This window comes from Pteropus medius, unplaced genomic scaffold (assembly GCF_902729225.1).
Source record: "Pteropus medius unplaced genomic scaffold, Ma_sr-lr_union100, whole genome shotgun sequence".
Taxonomy (NCBI): Eukaryota; Metazoa; Chordata; class Mammalia; order Chiroptera; family Pteropodidae; genus Pteropus; species Pteropus medius.
The window spans coordinates 1,123,946-1,142,768 of NW_024353909.1; the positions used below are offsets into that span (position 1 = coordinate 1,123,946).

Consider the following 18,823-nt stretch of genomic DNA (forward strand, 5'->3'; position numbering starts at 1 on the left):
CTAGTCATTGAAAATGTTACCTTTCAGAATAGCGGGCAATAATTTCCTTCCATTGAATGAACGTGAATGGGAATGCCAAGGTATTTGTAGCTGGAATAATGTTCCGGGTAGCTACAAATTTATCCAACTTTTTCAGGATCCAGTTTGTACTTTAGACCATAATCTCAAAAAATAAAAAATAAAAAATTATAGTTAACTCTCTGTTCCCTCGCACATGTCGGAGGTTTCAGAGTGCTGATGACCTTCACCGTCTGCCAGCCTCTAGCCTGTAGCCCAAGCAAAGGTGTGAGGACCTGCCTAACATTGCCCTAGAAGGCAGGGAACCCAATCTTGCTTACTAAAGATATCCTAACTACCAGTATCAATAGTCAGCCTATACTTCAAGAAAGAATTTTAACTCCAGTGTTCCATCTGAAAAGCAGATGCTTTTGATAGTCAAGTATTAATTTTATTTAAAGGGAAAAAAAATAGGCTTTGAGATATCAGTCCCATTAACTCTCTTTTCACCTATTAATTGCCAATTTCAAAGGTTAAGGAAACATTGGGCATTTTGTTAAGAAATAGGAGTGGAAGTGGGGACCAGAAAGCCTGCCATATATATTATCTTTTCTGTCTTCCTTTACTTGCTTTGACATTGTCATTCCCGTGGGTGTTATCAACTGACTAGTTTTAATTTGATCTTTTACATTAGAAAACGAAGAACTATACTTAACCTGAACTGAGTGGATATATTTCTTTCCCATCTCAGTGAATGTATTCTGTTGCATGCCTGTGGAAACCCAGTATGTGTGGTTTTGTTTGTGTGTTTTTGGGAAGGAGGGCTGTGATACAGGTGGAGAAGTATGTGGGTTCTGCTGACATAGTAAAGTGCTGGTTAAAAAAACATTTTGCTAAATGAACCCTACTCTTGAGTTTGGAAAGGGAAAATATTAGAATTTTAAGGAGAATTAACAGAGGTAATAAGAGGCAAACAGAGCCCAATACTTTATAACGTAAAGGACAACCTATTTCAGGTTCATTTGCTAAGAGTTAACAGATACAAGGTTTAGAATGGACACTGCTTCTCAGCCCTGCCTGTTTAGATTTTTTTACAGAGATAGTAATTTAAACAAATAAGTGCAACTTTTTAGGTCCTCTGTGTAAAATAACGTTCCTTTTCTCTTACTTGGATAAATGTCCTCAGTGTGGCATATTCTCCCTGTCTGCATTAGACTGGACTGTTACAACCTTTCAGTAGACAGGAAGATCCTGCCCTTTCTAAGAGATGTTTTAGGTGCTCTTTTGTGTGGTTGAAACCAAAGTTCAAGTCACCAGTCTACATTGAATATGACCAGAAGGAGGCTGGGATGCCTTAAATATTAACTCTCTTGCCTTTCACTGACTGTAGAGCTATAAATTCAAGGAATCTTTATTGACTGGAGTCTTAAGACTTGATTTACTTAACCTTTAAACATTCCGAAACCTTGTGGATCATGGAGAGTGTAATTCTGACAGAGAGGCTCACATTATCTGAGTGAAGAAGTAAAACTTCAGAAAGTAGAAGGCATTCCTTTGCAACATTTCCAGCCACTGGTTTGTATTTCCATAAATGGAATGGGAAGGAAGAGCTTTGGGCCTTGAAATCTTCTTAAGTAGAGAACTTTTGAGTACAAATGAAGCAGAAACTAATTGGGGTGAGTTAGAGAATTTGGGGGAAGAGAAGGGGAAGCAATATTAGATAAGAGGACACATCAGTGCATGTGTTTGGGGTGATTTTACTTTGGGAATTCGTGTAACCTAAATGCCTTATGTTTCTGTTTCAGGCATTTTGCAGACTGCAGCTCATATTTGGGTTCTACAGAAAAATTTGAGACCAGCCTAGAAACAGTCTTTTTTTGCTGACCTGACTCAGATGCTTTAAAGATTCACTTTTCTCATATAGTAAATTAATAATCTGACCTCTAGATAGATAATACACCCTTCACCATGGAGATTACAATAGATTAGACTGGCATATCGGAAGAAAGTTAGAGATTATCTAGTTTGGGGGTTTTTAAGATTTTTTTAAGCATCAAAACTTTCTTCAAATGGAACTTTATCCTGAACTGCAATACATTATATAGAAAAAGGTGAAGCTGTTCTGGTGGTTGGGAGGAGGGATGGGAAGGAAGCAGAGGTTTGTGAAAGGAACTGTGTGTTTCTTGGCCTCATATTTTATGCTCATGGCAATAGAGACCCAAAAGAACAAGGGTCACACAATGGTTTGGTAGAGGTGAAGGTGGCATTCTTACAGTTATTTCCTCACTGTCTCTTGGTTATAGAGACCCAGTCATAAATGTGATGTGATTAGTGGGCATGTTATGCAAAAGATTTTTCATTTTACAGACAGGGAAGGTATTTAAGCATTACTTGCTCTGGATGAGCACTTGATTTAGCTATAACCTTGAGTGCTGTTGGGCATAAAACTGTAGAGTTATAATGAACAACCTAGTATATTGTCTGCTAGTGCTTGCATGGGACTGTGACGCGGGTGAATTTTTGGGAGTGGAATTTATAGCTCATATTGTGTCCGTTTTCTTTCACTTTTAGTTGCCCTTTGGAATGGCTGTATTTTGATCGGCAGTGTTTGAAAGTACTCATTTCCTTACACCTGGACAATATAGTGATAGACTAGTTTTAGCCCATCTAATTTCTTTTGCTAATGAGCTTGCTTAGTTTTTTATGTGTTTTGTCTGTTTAGCTAATTGTGTAAATTGCATATTCATAATCTTTTTTCTAATGCGTTTTTTTTCCTTTCATATTTCAAGGTATTTTCTGGTATAGATCAGCTCTATGCAGTAAATTGTCTGTGGTAGTGGAAATATTCTGTGTCCATGCTGTACAATAAGATAGTTGCAAGCTACATGTGGCTATTGAGCTCTTGAAATGTGGCTAATGTGACAAAGGAACTGAATTTTTTATTTTATTTAATTTTAATTTAAATATCTACATTTAAAAAATAAATAAATAAATATCTCCATGTGGCTAGCGGGTTTCATATTGGGCAGCACAGACCTAGCTGTTAAGGCTTAGCTTTGTGTCAGTCCTTTGTCTCCAGGAAGTTAAAGAACTTAATACTCATACATTTAGTGAGTACCTACTATATGCTATGTGCCAACAATAGATGAAAGATGATCTCAGCCCTCAAGAACTTCACAGCCTCGTTGAGGAGAGAAACAAGTAGATGAACAATGCTACAGTAGAGATGAGCACAGAGAAGGGGTTGGACAGAAGGTTGAAAGTAGGAGGTGGTACTAGAGCTAATAACTCTTAGGATTGGTTAGTAATTAGTAAGGTGGAAGGGAGAAGAAAAGAGGCATTCCTGGAGCATTCTCAGTGTAAAGGCCTGAAATGAGGGAGACATAGCCTGTCCAAGGGTCTGCCAGTACCACATGGTCAAAACAGCATATATTAGATATAGAGGAAAATGAGGCTGAGAGGGCAGGCAAGGCCTACCATAGAACTGAGAGGCACTCAGATTCAAAGGAATGGCACAGTGGAAATGCCTCTTCGTGTAAGTAAGGAGCAGAAAAGACTGGAAGTTAGAAGAGGGGCAGAAAAACAGGCTATTGTGTAGGTTCTTGACTTGGGCATCTATATTTGTTTGCTAGGCTGCCATAACAGTGTCACAGACTGGATGGCTTAAACAATAGAAATTTATTTTCTAACAATTCTTGAGGCTAGAAATCTGAGATTAAGATATTAGCATTGATTTCTTCTAAGGCCTCTCTCCTTGGCTTGTAGATGGCCACCTTCCAGTGTTTCGCATGGTCTTCCCTTTCTGCGTCTGTGTCCTAATCTCTTATAAGTGACTTCATTTTAGTTTAGTTACCTCTGAAAAGATCCTGTCTCTAAATACAGTCACATTCTGTGGGTTAGGACTTCAACCTATAGATTTAGAGGAGACACAGTTCAGCCATAAGAGTCCGTGGAAGGGCTTTAGGGTCTTTGTGAGCCCTGAAGTTTGAATGCTGAATTTCGCACTAGTGTGCTTTTGTTTGAGGCATGTCCACAACATTCTGATGATTCCCAAAGGGATCCATGATCCCTGCAATTGGCTAGTTCATCAGCTAACTCAGGAGGGAGTTAAAGCTGTAGGATGAAGGCCTAGAAATACCATATGCATCAATAAATATGATTTGGTGTTCAATAGTATATAAAAAATGAGAGTCGAAGCTGACTATAAGACTGCAAGTCTTATGAAATTCTGTCCCCCAATTCTGTAAATTGGGGTGCAGGGGGGTCTTATTTGAGGACCTTATTTGAATTTCATGGCAAATTGTGTAATTTCCATGATTGTCCAAAAAAAACCTGGTAATTTTCCATAACTAAGTGGATTCACTGAAACTAACCTTCTGCTTAGTATGTCTTTGCTAATATTTTCCTAAAAAGAAAGTCACAGAGCTACAAAACTGTCACCAGCTGCTTCTTATTAGTAATGTGGTTAGCAGATGTGGGGTTTCATAGTCATAAAGCATGAGATAGTTAATCCATTTTTGTGGGTTTCAGATGGATAGTGATTTATCTTGGGATTAATTTTAAAATGTGCTTGCATCAGCTAAAAGACATATGCACCTTTCTTTCCCTCTTTCACTTTGTTTCTGCTGGAAAGAAGAATACATTTTAGGATGTTTCTCCTGGAAGGCAAAAGAGTACTGCCCACCGAAAAGGACAGTTGATCTCACTGTCTTCTAACTGGAGAAGAGTTATGCGTGGATAATTTTTCAAAGTTGAATGTTTGGTTATCTTACAAACTTATTTCTCCCTTTGACCTCTTTCGTAGTAATTGAGCAGCTCTCGCTTTTGTTCCACTGGCATCAGGCTGTTTTGTGGTAGTGACCAGGCTTGCTAAGGGCTCCAATTTGGCCTGGGGCTCTTTTTCTTTATGAAATTAACACTTAAACCTTGGAATGAGCCCCAGATCTACTAATTCTTTCCTTTGACGGACTCTTGGTGATATGTACTCACTTTCAGCAGAAGTGTAGCTTTATACAAGATCTCTTTGTCACCAAAATTAATTTGGTCATTTGTCCTCTAAGCCTGGAATCAAATGATATCATGGCAGACTCATTCCTAGATAACCGTCAAAGGTTTTGTTGTTGCTGTTGAAGCTGAAGGTCAATAGGTAATAATAATAGCAGTGGGTACTTTTTATGGAACTCTTAGAGTGTGGCAGGTACATTGCTGCTAAGTACTTTGCATACGTCACTCCGGTCAACCATCCTCAGATGTAGAAGGTATCTGAATTTCTCCAAAGAAGAAACTGAGGCCTATGACCTCAGCCCCTTCATCATTGTCCTATAGCTAGTAAGTGGCTGAACTGCAATTTGAACCTTGTGCTCTTAATTACCATGCTAAATTATGCATCTACTATGAGGGAAAAGGAAAAAACACCCCTGGGTTTTGAGAGGGCATAGAATCAGAGCCTGAGTCATAGAATTATAGGAAATTCTAGAACTGAAGAGAGCTAATTTAACCCTCTAATTTTAAAGCAGCAAAGATCTTTTCCTTGTTCTGAGAAATAGTAAGATAACAGCTTCAGCAGAGGAGAATATATATTGATGGGTGACAAGAGTGGAAGGTTATTAGGAATTATTTCCACTGTTTCCTTTTTTAGAGGTAGATTAACACACCTGTTCAAAAATTATCTAAGCTTGTCTCAGCATCCCTAAAGAAGCTATGGAAACAGATGTGTACTCTTTTTATTTCAGATTTCATTATCCACCATAAGTTGATTTCCACTGAGTAATTGAGATTTCTAAGATGGTAATTTTCACTCTGCAAGGAACCAATAACCTTCCGAGGGATTATTTGAAATGACTACTGTGCAGGAGGCACTGAATTTCAATCTTATGTTTAATGAGTTCCTGTTCTGCAAGGCAATATTTTTGGAATAGTGGGGAAGAAGAAGTCGGGTGGTCTCTGCCCTTCTATATTTTAAAATCTATTTGGACAAGACAGCCAGTCATAAAACAAAATTATTTAAAGGAAAAATCCCAACAAATGGGGTAGGGAAAACGGGAATAAGATCTTACTAGGTGGAAAAGTGGTTGAAAGGGGCAGGAGGTGTGTAGAAGGATGGACTCGGGGATTTGCAAGGCATCAGTGGGAGACACTGGATGAGTTTGGCTGATCTGAAAATAGTAATGAAAGAGATTGTTGAAAATTGATTTCAGTTCTGATAGAGAACCTTGTAAAAACAGCTTGTCAATTGGGAATTTTTGTGGATGTATTTTAAAACTACTTAGTAAAAAAACCCCAACTAATCCCAATCTTCATTATCTTCTCCCAGGGTTAAATATTTTGTTACATAACTTACTGTCTTACCTAAGTGCCCTCATTTACTATTTGGTTGAAAGATCTATAACTTCCTCCAACCCTATTGACCGAAAGGTCTTGAAACTTTTAGAATTTCCAGCATTTCTCTTACTGATAAAGGTGTCCTCAAATGCCCAACCTCTGGGTGATTACATATGTAAAAGTGTTCAAAGTAGTGCTCATACTCTAAGGAATCAGCTGCCAAGTGCTCTCTAATAAGCAGAAATTTCACATAACGCAGGCCTCGGGGGGCTTATGCCTCAGCTGGAGCAAAGCCAGAAATGTCCGTGACTGAAGGTGCACTTGGGTACATTGGGACCAGCTGGAACAGTGAGCTGGCCTTCCTGCAAATTGATTAGGAGAGGGCTGAAGAGTTGAGCTTCTGCTGACATATGCAACTTGGAAAATCCTGCTCTACTAATTGCAGAGAGGATTCTGCTGTAATGATTTTTTTGGGTAAGATACTTTTCTCATTTTGAATTTTTTCTTCATTTGGGCTCTGGCTGCTTTCCAGTTTCTATTTTTATTGTTTAAACTCCTGGTATAGGAAGTTTTGCTTACAAATGAATGCGTGTTCATAGAGTGGTGCATCGGACATGGCTTACGAGCTTCAACATGTACTTCGTGAGCTAGCAGGTATACAGCCCCGTTTACAGGAATTGGTGCACACTTCCTCTACTTGCAGCCCCCCAACCCGTGCCTTGCCAATGAAAACATGAGGTTTTCACTTTTACTGAAGTCAAGTCAGAGGTCACCTTGACCTTATATTTTTGCTGAGATCTCTCTCAACAGTGTGATTTCTGGACCCTCATTTTTGAGGTCTGAGATATGTAGTAAAGAAAAGCACTGAACCAGGAGCTAGGAGATCTGAGTTTTCTGTTTCCTTACTGTGGACTTTGGGCCAGAGTCTTTGGCTCTCTGGACCCCAGTTTCCTCAGCTCTTCCAGCCCAAGAAGCTAGAGGAAGCAGGTAGATTGCATCACCCATATTTTCTGATAAAAGCCATTGCAGGCTCTGCAGAGTGCATGCAATTTCTGGAGCCTCCCATCTATACTTGGTCCAACAAAATGCCTCCAGGATAAGAAAGTCAGATCTGCAAAACCAAGTCCAAACTCTTTGATATTTGATTTTTTGAGGCTTTTCACACTCATATCCTGCTGCCTCCACTGATCTTGTGCTCTGTTCACATTGGCATTATGGAATTCTTCCTAAGTAACCATCATTCTGCAAGTAACTCTGAGTCCTATACCAATCATACCTGCAAGGACTGAAGAAGCTATGATCCCCTCTCGCATTACAGGCAAGTAAACAGGTGACTACAGAGCAGATTCATGTCTCTGGACCTTTGCTTATGCAGTTCCCTCTGCTCCACCTACCTATTCGCCTTCTATTGTGATCTCTGTGAAGCTGACCCCAGGCCCAACAGAATGTTGCTTCTACTCTGCTCTCAGGGCGTTTTCTGTGTGTCATTTAACCACATAGTATCACACCAGGTTGGTTGGATCTTCCTTTTCCTTCTCTACCAGACCGCTAGCTATCAGCTGCGGTACATTTTACTCAGCTCCTCTCCAGGCCTCAAAAAGAGCACAGCGGCAGAGCCCTAAGTAGATCCGAATGAACCAATCAATGCAAGAATGAACGTGCAACTCAGTCTTGCAGTCTTGCAAAGTGCTTCTCGAAGCTGATCTTGCTTGCCGTGCCCACGCAGCTCCCGGGAACTGCACGGTGCAGGTCGGAAGTTTGTGTGGGGGGGGTGGGGGGGACCCGTCGGTAGCGAACATAAGGAGAACATGAGATGGACCCCCACAGCGATCCTGCTGCCCACGTCCGGTGAGCTGCAAAGGAGTGGACTGCGGGCAACTCCTTAACCTCCCGGAAGCGGCTCCTCTCCCCGCCCCCAGGTGGGCGTAGCCTCATGAATAATGAATCACCGCGTGGGGAGGGGCCGGGCCCGCCCCCTCGGGCGGGAAGAGGGAAGCGCTGAAGCTGCCTGACTGGAATGAGGGTAGCTGCGGCAACTGCGGCGGCGGGAGCGGGGCCGGCCATGGCGGTGTGGACGCGGGCCACCAAAGCGGGGCTGGTGGAGCTACTCCTAAGGGAGCGCTGGGTCCGGGTGGTGGCCGAACTGAGCGGGGAGAGCCTGAGTCTGACGGGCGACGCCGCGGCGGCTGAGGCCGAGCCCGCTCTGGGGCCGGCGGCGGCCGCTTTCAACGGCCTCCCGAACGGCGGCGGCGGCGGCGCCGGCGACTCGTTGCCCGGGAGCCCGAGCCGCGGCCTGGGTCCCCCGAGCCCGCTTGCGCCACCGCGGGGCCCGGCTTCTGAGGCGGGCGCGTCGCCGCCGGTGCGTCGGGTGCGGGTGGTGAAACAGGAGGCGGGCGGCCTGGGCATCAGCATCAAAGGCGGCCGCGAGAACCGGATGCCGATCCTCATCTCCAAGATCTTCCCGGGTCTGGCGGCGGACCAGAGCCGGGCACTGCGGCTGGGCGACGCCATCCTGTCGGTGAACGGCACGGACCTGCGCCAGGCCACCCACGACCAGGCCGTGCAAGCGCTGAAGCGCGCGGGCAAGGAGGTGCTGCTGGAGGGTGAGCGGGGCCGACGGGCGGCGGGCTGGCGGGCCGGCGGGCCGGCGCTCACTTTGTTTCGGCCACCCTGCCCCTTTTGCAGAGCGAGCCCGTTCCCTCCCCCTCCGAGGCCTCGTCTTCCCCTCAGCTGGTGTGGCCCGGCTCTCCCCGGACTTAGAGCATGGAAAAACTGATGCTCCTTGCAGGAAAAGTTGGGCAGCCGCCGAAGTGTAGCTTGCAGTCCCCTAAGGAAGACTCGGTTGAGATTTAGTATAAAGCAGCCGCGCTCGAAGCCTCGCCTCTGCACATTAAGCTGACACTAAGAACTAGAGGGCCGAGTTCTGGAGGTCTCCTTTTGCCTCCTAAGAAGTACCGGGTTAGCGCTTTCTTCACTCATTTTTGGCTCCCCGGGGCGGGCGGGTCTGTTTTAAAAAAAAAAAAAAGAAAGAAAAAGAAAAAAAATCGTCTACACCGTTGCCAGCGGTATGCTTGGGCGAACCACCAATACGCTGGTTAATTTATGGGAATTTAACCCATCGTTGGCTCTCAACAATAACCATAGGAGATCATAGCATTTCCTTGAAGCGAGAAAGCTGAAACAGCAAGTTTGTGTGGTTAATGAGCCTTGTTTAACAGTAGAGGCTCACGTGTTCGAACATTTACTGCCAACTAGAGTTTTGCCCCTTTTGCAAGAGACTGGTGCCAGCTTCCTACCATTCACGGGCGTGCTGCTGCAAGGCTTTAAGCTTTTAGAAGCCTGAAATGTTAAATCGCAAGATGTGTTTGAATAGCCAGGAGTATTATTTACTTTAATATATATGTGGTCTGTAACCTGTATCTTTTATGGTGAATTTATGGAACTAAGATAGAATTAAATCTCTTCTCCTTGGAGGAATCATGCATGTTGGAGGTGATAGAGTATTGTAAATGTGAGCAGAGAAGCCAGTTGCTTACTTCAGTTTTTGAGCGATTGGCTTTCTTTCATTGGTGAGTCAGTCATTCAGTGAGCATTTATTGCTGGCCATATAGAAGAGAATATAAAAGACGATGGATCTATTTGGTCTCTAGTTGAGGAAATAATAGAAAAATGCAAGACTAACAAGTTCTTGATTATGTAGTGCAAACTATATATAAATGCCAAGGGAATGCAAAATTAGGAATTAGTGGAAATCAGGATTAGTCAGGGAGGACTTTTTCAAGGAGCTGAATCTTGAGCCAGGTCTCCAAGAAGGTGATGGACATAGGCAGAGATGAGTCAGGAGGGTATTCCTGGCAGAGGAAGAACAGAGGGAAGGGGTAGGGAGCAGGGGATAGGAAGAGACCAATCCTCAAACTGAGGCCAAAAGTCCAACCTGGCAAGGTGATTTTCACTTTTTTCAAAATCGCTGGTAAATATTTGGCAAAATATTAGTTTGCAAGTAAATGATTGAATGTGCTCCAATTGTGAAATTCCAGTGTCCCACTTTATAATATCTTATTTATAAATCTTATTTATGTCTCACTTATAGGTGGGACTAGACACTGCTCATAAATTAGTGTTAATAAAAGAAGTAGAATTACAGATTGTGGCTTGGGCGGCGTGTGTTTGAAAAATCGTTTACCTTAAACATATACCTTAAAGTTGGCCTCGCTGAGCATTTGGTTATATATTCTTAGAGCCAGAATTTGAATATGGTACTGTTTATGTAGTACTTAGTGGTGATGGGCAGACATTTCAACTCTTTACACCATAGTTTTTAAAATATAGTTTTTGTTTAAATATAATTTGAAGCTGCTATTTATACCAATTAAATGAAAATCACCTAGTATTCATTAGTCTAAAATGGACCACATATGCGTTTAGAAGGAGGGTTTGCAAACGACGGCATAACATTTTACTGAATGCCTTTTTACCTAACACACAGGTTCTGCTTTATTTTCCCACTTTGGAGAAGACAAGCAGGTTTTGTCCCTATATGTTGGGGGGAGTATGAAATTGCACTTCCAAGCCAGGGGATATAAAAATAAAATTACTTAGAATAAGCAAAAATCACTGAAAACAGTGACTTAATTGAACCAGTCAAACTATTTAAAATAGAGAGCTGATGTCCCATCTAGGTAGGCCACTTTTAAAAGAGGTTTTTATGCATAGCTCTTAAAATTTTGGAACTGTATTGTCCTTTCATTAGATGTCTCAAAACTTGAAAAACTGCCTAAACATAGCACAGTGATGCTCTTTTGTGGTGTGGGCAGGGAATTTCAGGCATGCCCTTGCCACCCCCAAGCCAAAGAAAGCTGTAGTCTCTGGTTGCCTGCGGTTAGGGGACTGAGTTAAAGTGTTCCTATTTATCTTATGGGTTGGTAGGGATTATTCATTTATATATCTAACATTTATTCAACTCTGCCCTGTGCCAGAAGCGGTTGGGGATACCTAATTCCTGCCCTCAGGAAGTTTGGAGTTGAGATAACAAATAAGTACAGCAAAGGGCTAAAGCAAAGGGCTGTTAACAGGACACGAAGGAGAGATCTCTAGAAGACCACAGTGGGGGTCAGAGGTTACAGTGCCTAGGAAGAGGTTGATGGAGAAGTTGAAGCATGAATCGAGCCTTCCCCTAAGAAGAGAAAGCTGCCACCAGTGAAGACATGCAAGTGAGAGACATTAAGAAGGTATTCTGCTGAGTGAGGGTAGAGTACAATTGTGGACTTTGTGGTCAAACAGGAGCTTATTTCTAGCTAGTGGTTTGTAACCCCTAGCAAGTTACTCAACCTTGCTAAACCTTAGTTTCCTCATCTGTAAAACCAGGATGGTGATAATGCCTCCTTCAAAGGTTGTTATTCATTTGACATTTTATGTGCTGGGCCCTTTTTTTTAGGGACTGGAGTACAGCAGTAAACAACAAAAAACAAAGTCTGAATGAGGAAGGTAGGACTGGGTCATGAAGGTGTGCCTTGCATTAACAAAGACACTCTCAGAATAGCCAGGATAACAAGTTGTTAAATCTAAGGCTCTATTTTACTTGAAAAGAAATACCTGATAAGAATAAGAGTTATTTTAAGTGAACAGGTTAAGAATGAGTTTGCATTTCTTGGATGCCAACATCTTTTTCTAATCTTATTGTCTTGTTTTCCTGTCATCTCTGGTATAAACCAACTTTTTTTACCCTTAAATTTTGCGTTTAGTTTCCCATACATCTGACTTTTCCTTCACACTTGCTGCTCAGAACCTTAAAACTAGCTGTTTACTGTGTACTTGTAGTTTTGGCTAGTGACTGTTAGGATTGATGTTAAAATTTGCAGATATACAGATTGTAAGCATAAAGGGTGACTACTTACCTATCAGATATCGTATGTTGAATTTATCCTGTATCCTGGGTGCTAGAAATAGGATTTATGCAGAAAGCTTCTAGAATTTATATTTTTAGGGCTTTAAAATTGGCTAAATGAACAAGAATTAGATTATACATCAAAGTGTTCTGGAGAAGGTTAGGAAAAACTATATTAAGTGTCCAGTTTAAGGTTTGATATTTGAGAAAAGATCAATATTTTTGAAGCAATTCTCATTGGAATGTTGTTGGAAAATCATTTTTATTGCCTAAATATGATTTTAAAAATATTGTTATCGGATCTATTAAGAAGAAAATGGTTAAGTGTATAGAGGAAGTGGATTGGTATGAAATTTAACTTTAGAATTAAAAATAATTTTTGTATGTAGAATGGTTAGAGATTTTGAGTGTTATATATAATATGGCTCGTTGTATATGTTAGGGGACATGTAACAAATACTGCTGACATTATTAGGCTACTAAAATAAAGAAGTTACTTTGGATTCCTTCACTGCCACTTTCTTCATTGTATGTTGAATAAGTTGAGAGTCTCCTAGGGAAACATTTTACATTTTCTATGAGGCTGGTGTATATTAATTAATGTAGCTCTTAAAGAACAACTAAATTGTCAGGACATTTGTGTTTCTCTGTTCTTTTATTTAGCTAGCCTCTTTATATTTCACTTGAATGATTAGATGTGTTTATATGAGAAGCTATGTCTTTGTAACCAGATTATTTCTTATGGAGTCTCTTTCATGCTAAAATATCTTCAAATTATTATCAAAATGAGAAGTTTATTCTAATACAGAGTGGTTATGAAAATTCTAAGAACATTTTTAGAAACCATAACCAGGCTTTAATTTAGATCTCAACTGATAACTCAGTAACTTGAACTGATATAGTTCCTGTTGTGTAGACCTTCTGGGATAAAGGTTACTTTACTTTGTGATCAAATGTGTGTCTTTGTACATAAGAGATGAGGTACAGCCTGTGGCTATGGAACAGTGGTCATTTAAGGGTCCAATCACTTTCCTTGGCTAGATTAATACACTGTCCTATCTGAAAAACAAATAATGCTGCTTGTTTGCTTTTTCCACTAAATAGTATAATAATGCGTTGCATTTTTATCAGAACTTTAAAATTATCTTTGCATTTTTATCTGTATTTTTTTCATTTGACCTTTACACAGTCCTTTGAAGTGGTGGGCTGTTTATCTTTGTTTTACAGACGATTACACTGCAGTTCATTAAAGTTGAGTTACCAAAGGTCTCAGAATTTCTTTTGATTTTTAGAGGAAAATTTTTAATGTTTCTTTTGGGCAAGAGGAAAAATCTTACTTAGAATTTAAAAAGTTGTAAAGGCTCATCTTCCAGATGAGGAATTAATGACCAGAGAGGTTAAGTGGCATGTTTAATTAGTGGTGGAACTTGGACTAAAACCCAGTCCAGTTCTTCTTCCCTTGTACCATGCTACCTACAACCAGTTGGTCAGATCTTTTAGCATCTCCTATGCATCATCATGTTGCATTGTGTTAAGAGATCAGTGTGCAAAAAAGTTGAACGTGGTCCCTGGCATCAAAGCACTTGGACCAAAATTGGAGAGAGAAAGCTACCACATCGAGAGTAATTGCTAAAATATGTAGTACTCGCTCTTCAAGAGTTCTCTGAAGGGACTGATCCATTGAGGGATGGAAGCGTTGAGCATGACTTCGTGGGGAAAGGATAATTTGATCTGAGGCTTGTGGGACAGGTCGCTTTTCTATGTGGAAGGCAGCCCAAGCTGAGGGGTAACCTGAGCAAAAGCCAAAATGAACATGATATATGATAGGAAGTGAGGAGAATAGGATTGGATTTAAGGAAAGAAAATTAGTCTGTGTATATAGTTTGGAGCTAGATTATGCAAGGCCTTGAAAGTCAGCAAAGGAATTTGGTCCTTTTCATTCTTCCTTAGTCAACATTTATTAAGTACCTACTGCAAACAAGTTGTTCCCATAGATGCTGGGAATTCAAAATTGGAAGTAATCCCTGCCCCTTAGGCAAATAAAGAAACAGTTATAGCAGTGCTTTAAAAGAGGTGAGAACATGGTGCCCTGGAGACAAAGAAGTGCAAAGGGATAGCACTTCAAAGATGAGAAAGTGATAAGTATACGTGTGTTAAGAGAAGTAAAAACAGATAAGGTATGGGAAGTGTATATTGGGAGAGCAGGCTGGAAAGGCCAAATCATCAAGGGCCTTGTATGTAGTGCCAAGCAGTGGTCTCTAAGTGATGTTTACATTTACTTTTCAAGAAGATCTTGAGCTTTATTAATATTGTGTAGATGACACTGAGTCTCTCATTTAGTCTTTTGAGACAGTGCCATTACACATTCTATATACAAGGTGATGTCTTGAGGGAAAAGTGGAAGCTTCACAAGGCAGAGGGATTGAGAGTAGTGACTTTACTTATTTGTCTTTATTATCACATTGCAACTTATTGCAGTTTACTTCTTGAGTCTGAGTGGATTTACATGATATTATCAGCTTTTAACTAAATTCGTCTTTACACAGCGAACAAGTGGCTTAAAGATTTGCACAAAGAAACCATGGGTTGAAGATAATTCTAACACCACAAACAATAACAAAAAGATAGAGCTGACATTTCTTGTAGTAGCTCTTTGACCATATCTGTCAGGAAAACAGCCTAAAAAATGAAATTGCCAAGAAGACTATTTGAAATGTGGATTAACACATCATTAATGAATTTTACCCTAAAAATGTATTGTACTTTGAGTCATATAGTAGCTAATGATAGTATGACTTCATCAGGGATGTTTGTATTTATTTCATCTTTATCTTATTCTTTCTTGAGTTCTATATTTTATGTATCTTTTATAACATATGCATTAATAAATATTCATAGATGGAGGGTGTCCACTCACATTTTTCCTGATGAGTGTGTACCATTAAACATTTTAGGCCTGGAAAGGCACTCAGGCTTTACAGTCCTTTAAATGAGGAAGTGCTTCAAATGAGGGAGTGATGTCTTACAAAGTTCAGAGTGGCAGATGGAGTGTAGGAGCTCAAGACATGAGGTAAGAGAAAGCAGTTATGAGGGTGTTGCAAGACCCAAGGATAATGAGACTAGATAGTACAGTATAAAGCTGAAAAATATTGAGGAGATAGAAACAACAGGTTTAAATAATCAGTTTGTTTGGGGGCTGAGGTAGAGAGAAAAGTGGAGGATAGCTCCTAGATTTTTGGCTTGGGAAAGTGGATAACTATGAAACAAAAATGAACGGGAGAAGCACTAGTTTCTTGAGTGAAGATAAGTTTGATTTTAGACATTTTGAATTCGAGTTACCTGTACAACAACCTGGTGCAAAAGGCCAGTAGCTGGTTTGAAGTACAGGTCTGTAATTCAAGATAGATGTTAGAACGGAACTGAAGATTTGAGATGTAATCATCGAGAGAGAGTGCAAATTAAAAAGAGAAGTAGAATTAGGATGGAAGACCGCAGAACTCCTCCATTTAAAGTGAGAGTGGAAGAAGAGGAATCTGGAAAGAAATGAGCCAGAAGGTAGGGACAAAGTCTGAAGCAAATGGTGCAGTAGAAGTCAGGGAGGCAAGAGTTTCAAAGAGAGAGAGAGATGATCAGTATCTTCACATGCTACAGAAGCCAGGAAAGTCAAGAACAACTAACTAGTCCATTGGATTTGGTAATGAGAGAACAAGATTGTTAGAGTGCTCATAAGAGCAGTTTCAGCAGCGTGATGGGAGCAGAAGGCAGTGAGTTGACTGCGCTTTTTAAAAGCTTCTCAGAAAAATAGAAGAAGCAAAGATGGTAACTAGAGTTGAATGAAGTGTCCAAAGAAGGTTTTACTTTTGTGGTGGCTTGTTTTTTATTTTGTTTTAAATGAGAAAGAATTAGCACATACTTGTATAGCAAGGAGAAGAGGCCAACAGAGGGAGAAAGAGGTTGAAGAGATAAAAAGGGTGGAGAACTGATGCAATCTATTTTTGAGCCAGGAAGTGACACGATGGGAACAGAATTTTGGGTTGGCAGCAGTGGATGCACTGAATGCAATGCAAGGAGGAAAGACCAAAGGTAGGAAAACTACAGCTGTTGTAGCAAAACACAATCCACAGAGGTGATAACCATTGAAGAGGTGGGGGTGATAGTGGTGGTAGTGGTAGCACTGGGAATACAGAGGAAGATTCAGTTCAAGAAATATTTTAAAATAGGCTATTCTTGCCAGGGGAGAGCAGAATCCATTGGGGACCTTCTCCTACCCAGACAGCCTCTTTCTGACTGCCTGTACACCCAAAGAATCTCTGGCAGTGAGCCTGTGTTACTAGCACAGGCGTTTGATTCCTCAGAGATATTGGGGTGGAAAATTGAGAGCCACTGTTTTAAAGGAAGAAATGACAGGATGTGGGGGCAGACTGGATATAGTGAATTAGCCCTGAGATTTCTATCTAGGGACAGTGGAAGATTGGTTGTTACCAGTGGTGGTTGGGGGCGGGGGGATGGAATAATTGGGAGGGTGTTAAATTTATATCATTTAGCTTTGTTATAAAGCACTTAGGCAGAGTAATTCTGCCAGCTGTGGGGAGTGAGAAGAAAAATTTTAGTTTATAAACGTTATATAGAGTTACACAGCATGAGAACATATCCTTCCTTTAAAGGATATTTTTTTCTGGATGAGAGAAATGAGCTTTTGGCTTCCTCTGGAGAAATGATAGTGCGTTCAGGCGAGTTTAATATTTTGTGCCTGGAGAAATACAGTTAATTTAGTTATTTTATTTAAGTACTATTCTAAGGAAAATACACTGATTCCTTCATAAAATTTGTGTTTGATCTCTATGTGAAAACAAAACTCATGAAATAGTTTTGTATATGAACAAAGTGCCAGTGACTATGGTGTCAGTAGATTTGCCTTGTGGAAAGAGTAAAGAGTTACAAAACGCAAATTTGCTTTTGTTTCTGTGACTGGCTCCCAAGACATTGCTAGAATGCTTTGATATATTTTGAATACATGATGTGTAGGTTTTTGTTTTTTTTTTTTATTCCTTTGGCTTTTCTACAACATTTTTTCTTTCTACCACCTTCTGACCCTGTTGTTTTTAAATTTGCAAATTATTTAGAACACTTTTATGAAAAGTAAACTTAATGGGATAGAGATGAGAAAGTTGAATCGTGTATCTTTCCACTTAATTAATCTGTCATCTATATATAAAATGTTAAAACTCACACTTGGAAAAGAGAAGCTTTGGTTTTTTTGTTGTTGTTGAAAGAGACTCAGAAAAATTTTAGATTTATTTATTTTTAGTAAAACGAGTTGATCAACTAACAAAAATTTTTAAAAAGCACAGAAATCTATCAAACTAATTCAAACAAAAGGGTGAGGGTTTTGTAAAGATACAGACAGGTCCCAGGACTCAAGGAAAAGCTGAGCCGCCAGGCTTTGGAAATTTTAAAAACCACTGAGGATCACCGCTGAGGATCACGCTCTCTCACACCCTCTCTTGTCTCCTCATCTCAGAGCTTTTCTGTTTCTGAGAATACCTTTTGCAACAGCTTTGTTCTAGTCCTTTTGTGATTTTATTTTTTACATTTAACTCTTTAATTTATGTAGAATTGTTTTTGCCATATGGTGTGCAGTGGAGATTTAACTTTATTTTTTTCAAATAGCTGATTGTCTCAACATTACTTCTTAAATAATCCCCTCGTGTGCATTATCTGTTAGATTTATGGGGCTGCCTGGAGTGCCATGTGGGGAAGGATTCCAAAGCCATGTCTGGGTTCAGCAGAAAAGCATGCTACTTAATTAGTGATGTCTGCAGCGAATGTGCTAGAGTGAGGTACAATACACATGCTACCTACCCATCACTGTAGGAATGACCTGTTCTTTCCTCATTGATTTGAAGTGCATCTTTTTTTATATACCTGATTATTTATATTCTATGATCCGATACTGAATTTTCTGTTGTATTCTATTGGAGTGTTTTGTAACATACCATACTATATGTTGTATCTTTAACATTTAATATCTAATAATTCAAGTGGACTATACCAGTCAAGAAAAATTTGAAAAATAACAATAAATAATTGCAGACTGATATTGTTACTTAATTCTCCAGGTAAAATTTGGACTGATTTTATCATTCTTTTTAAAAAAATCCTTTGGTATTTTGATTAAAATTATATTAAATTCATAAATTAATCTAAAGAGAACTAATGTCTTTGTAATATCTCTCCCATCATTCTGGACCACATTCATCTATGTTCCAATCATATGGCAAGGACTATGGGATGTTTGGATTGGCCAGACTTCGATCAGGTACTCACTTTGGAGCCAGAGAATATGGCAGCCTCTCCTGCACAGCCTCCCACATGGACTGAAAGTGGGGATTTCTCAAAAGAGAATCAAGGTGATGTTACCAGAAGGAGGGCATGGATGCTAGGCAGACATATAAAACAGACATTCACCACAATGTTCTAAAGACATCAGAAGATAGTTACAGAATTAGAGCTTAAATGAGAAACTACCATATTAGTTTAGAGATTTAGAAACTCCATAGATAGTTGTAAAAGAAAACAAGAAGAATAAGTGTGCTTGGGTACAGGTGAACTAGTTAGAGT

General features: G+C 40.2%; 1 protein-coding gene and 1 long non-coding RNA gene across 2 annotated transcripts in view; both read left to right on the top strand.

The window, feature by feature from the left end:
- Positions 1–8,295: 8,295 nt before the first annotated feature.
- Positions 8,296–18,823, top strand: part of SNTB2 (syntrophin beta 2) — a 72,094-nt gene continuing 61,566 nt past the window's right edge. The window contains exon 1 of the mRNA XM_039851899.1: positions 8,296–8,921. Within this exon, the coding sequence (XP_039707833.1) occupies positions 8,336–8,921 (586 nt within the window). The 5' untranslated portion in view covers positions 8,296–8,335. The remainder of the gene's footprint in view (positions 8,922–18,823) is intronic.
- Positions 8,928–18,823, top strand: part of LOC120593921 (uncharacterized) — a 31,632-nt gene continuing 21,736 nt past the window's right edge. The window contains exon 1 of the long non-coding RNA XR_005650463.1: positions 8,928–18,612. This is a non-coding gene — a long non-coding RNA (uncharacterized LOC120593921). The remainder of the gene's footprint in view (positions 18,613–18,823) is intronic.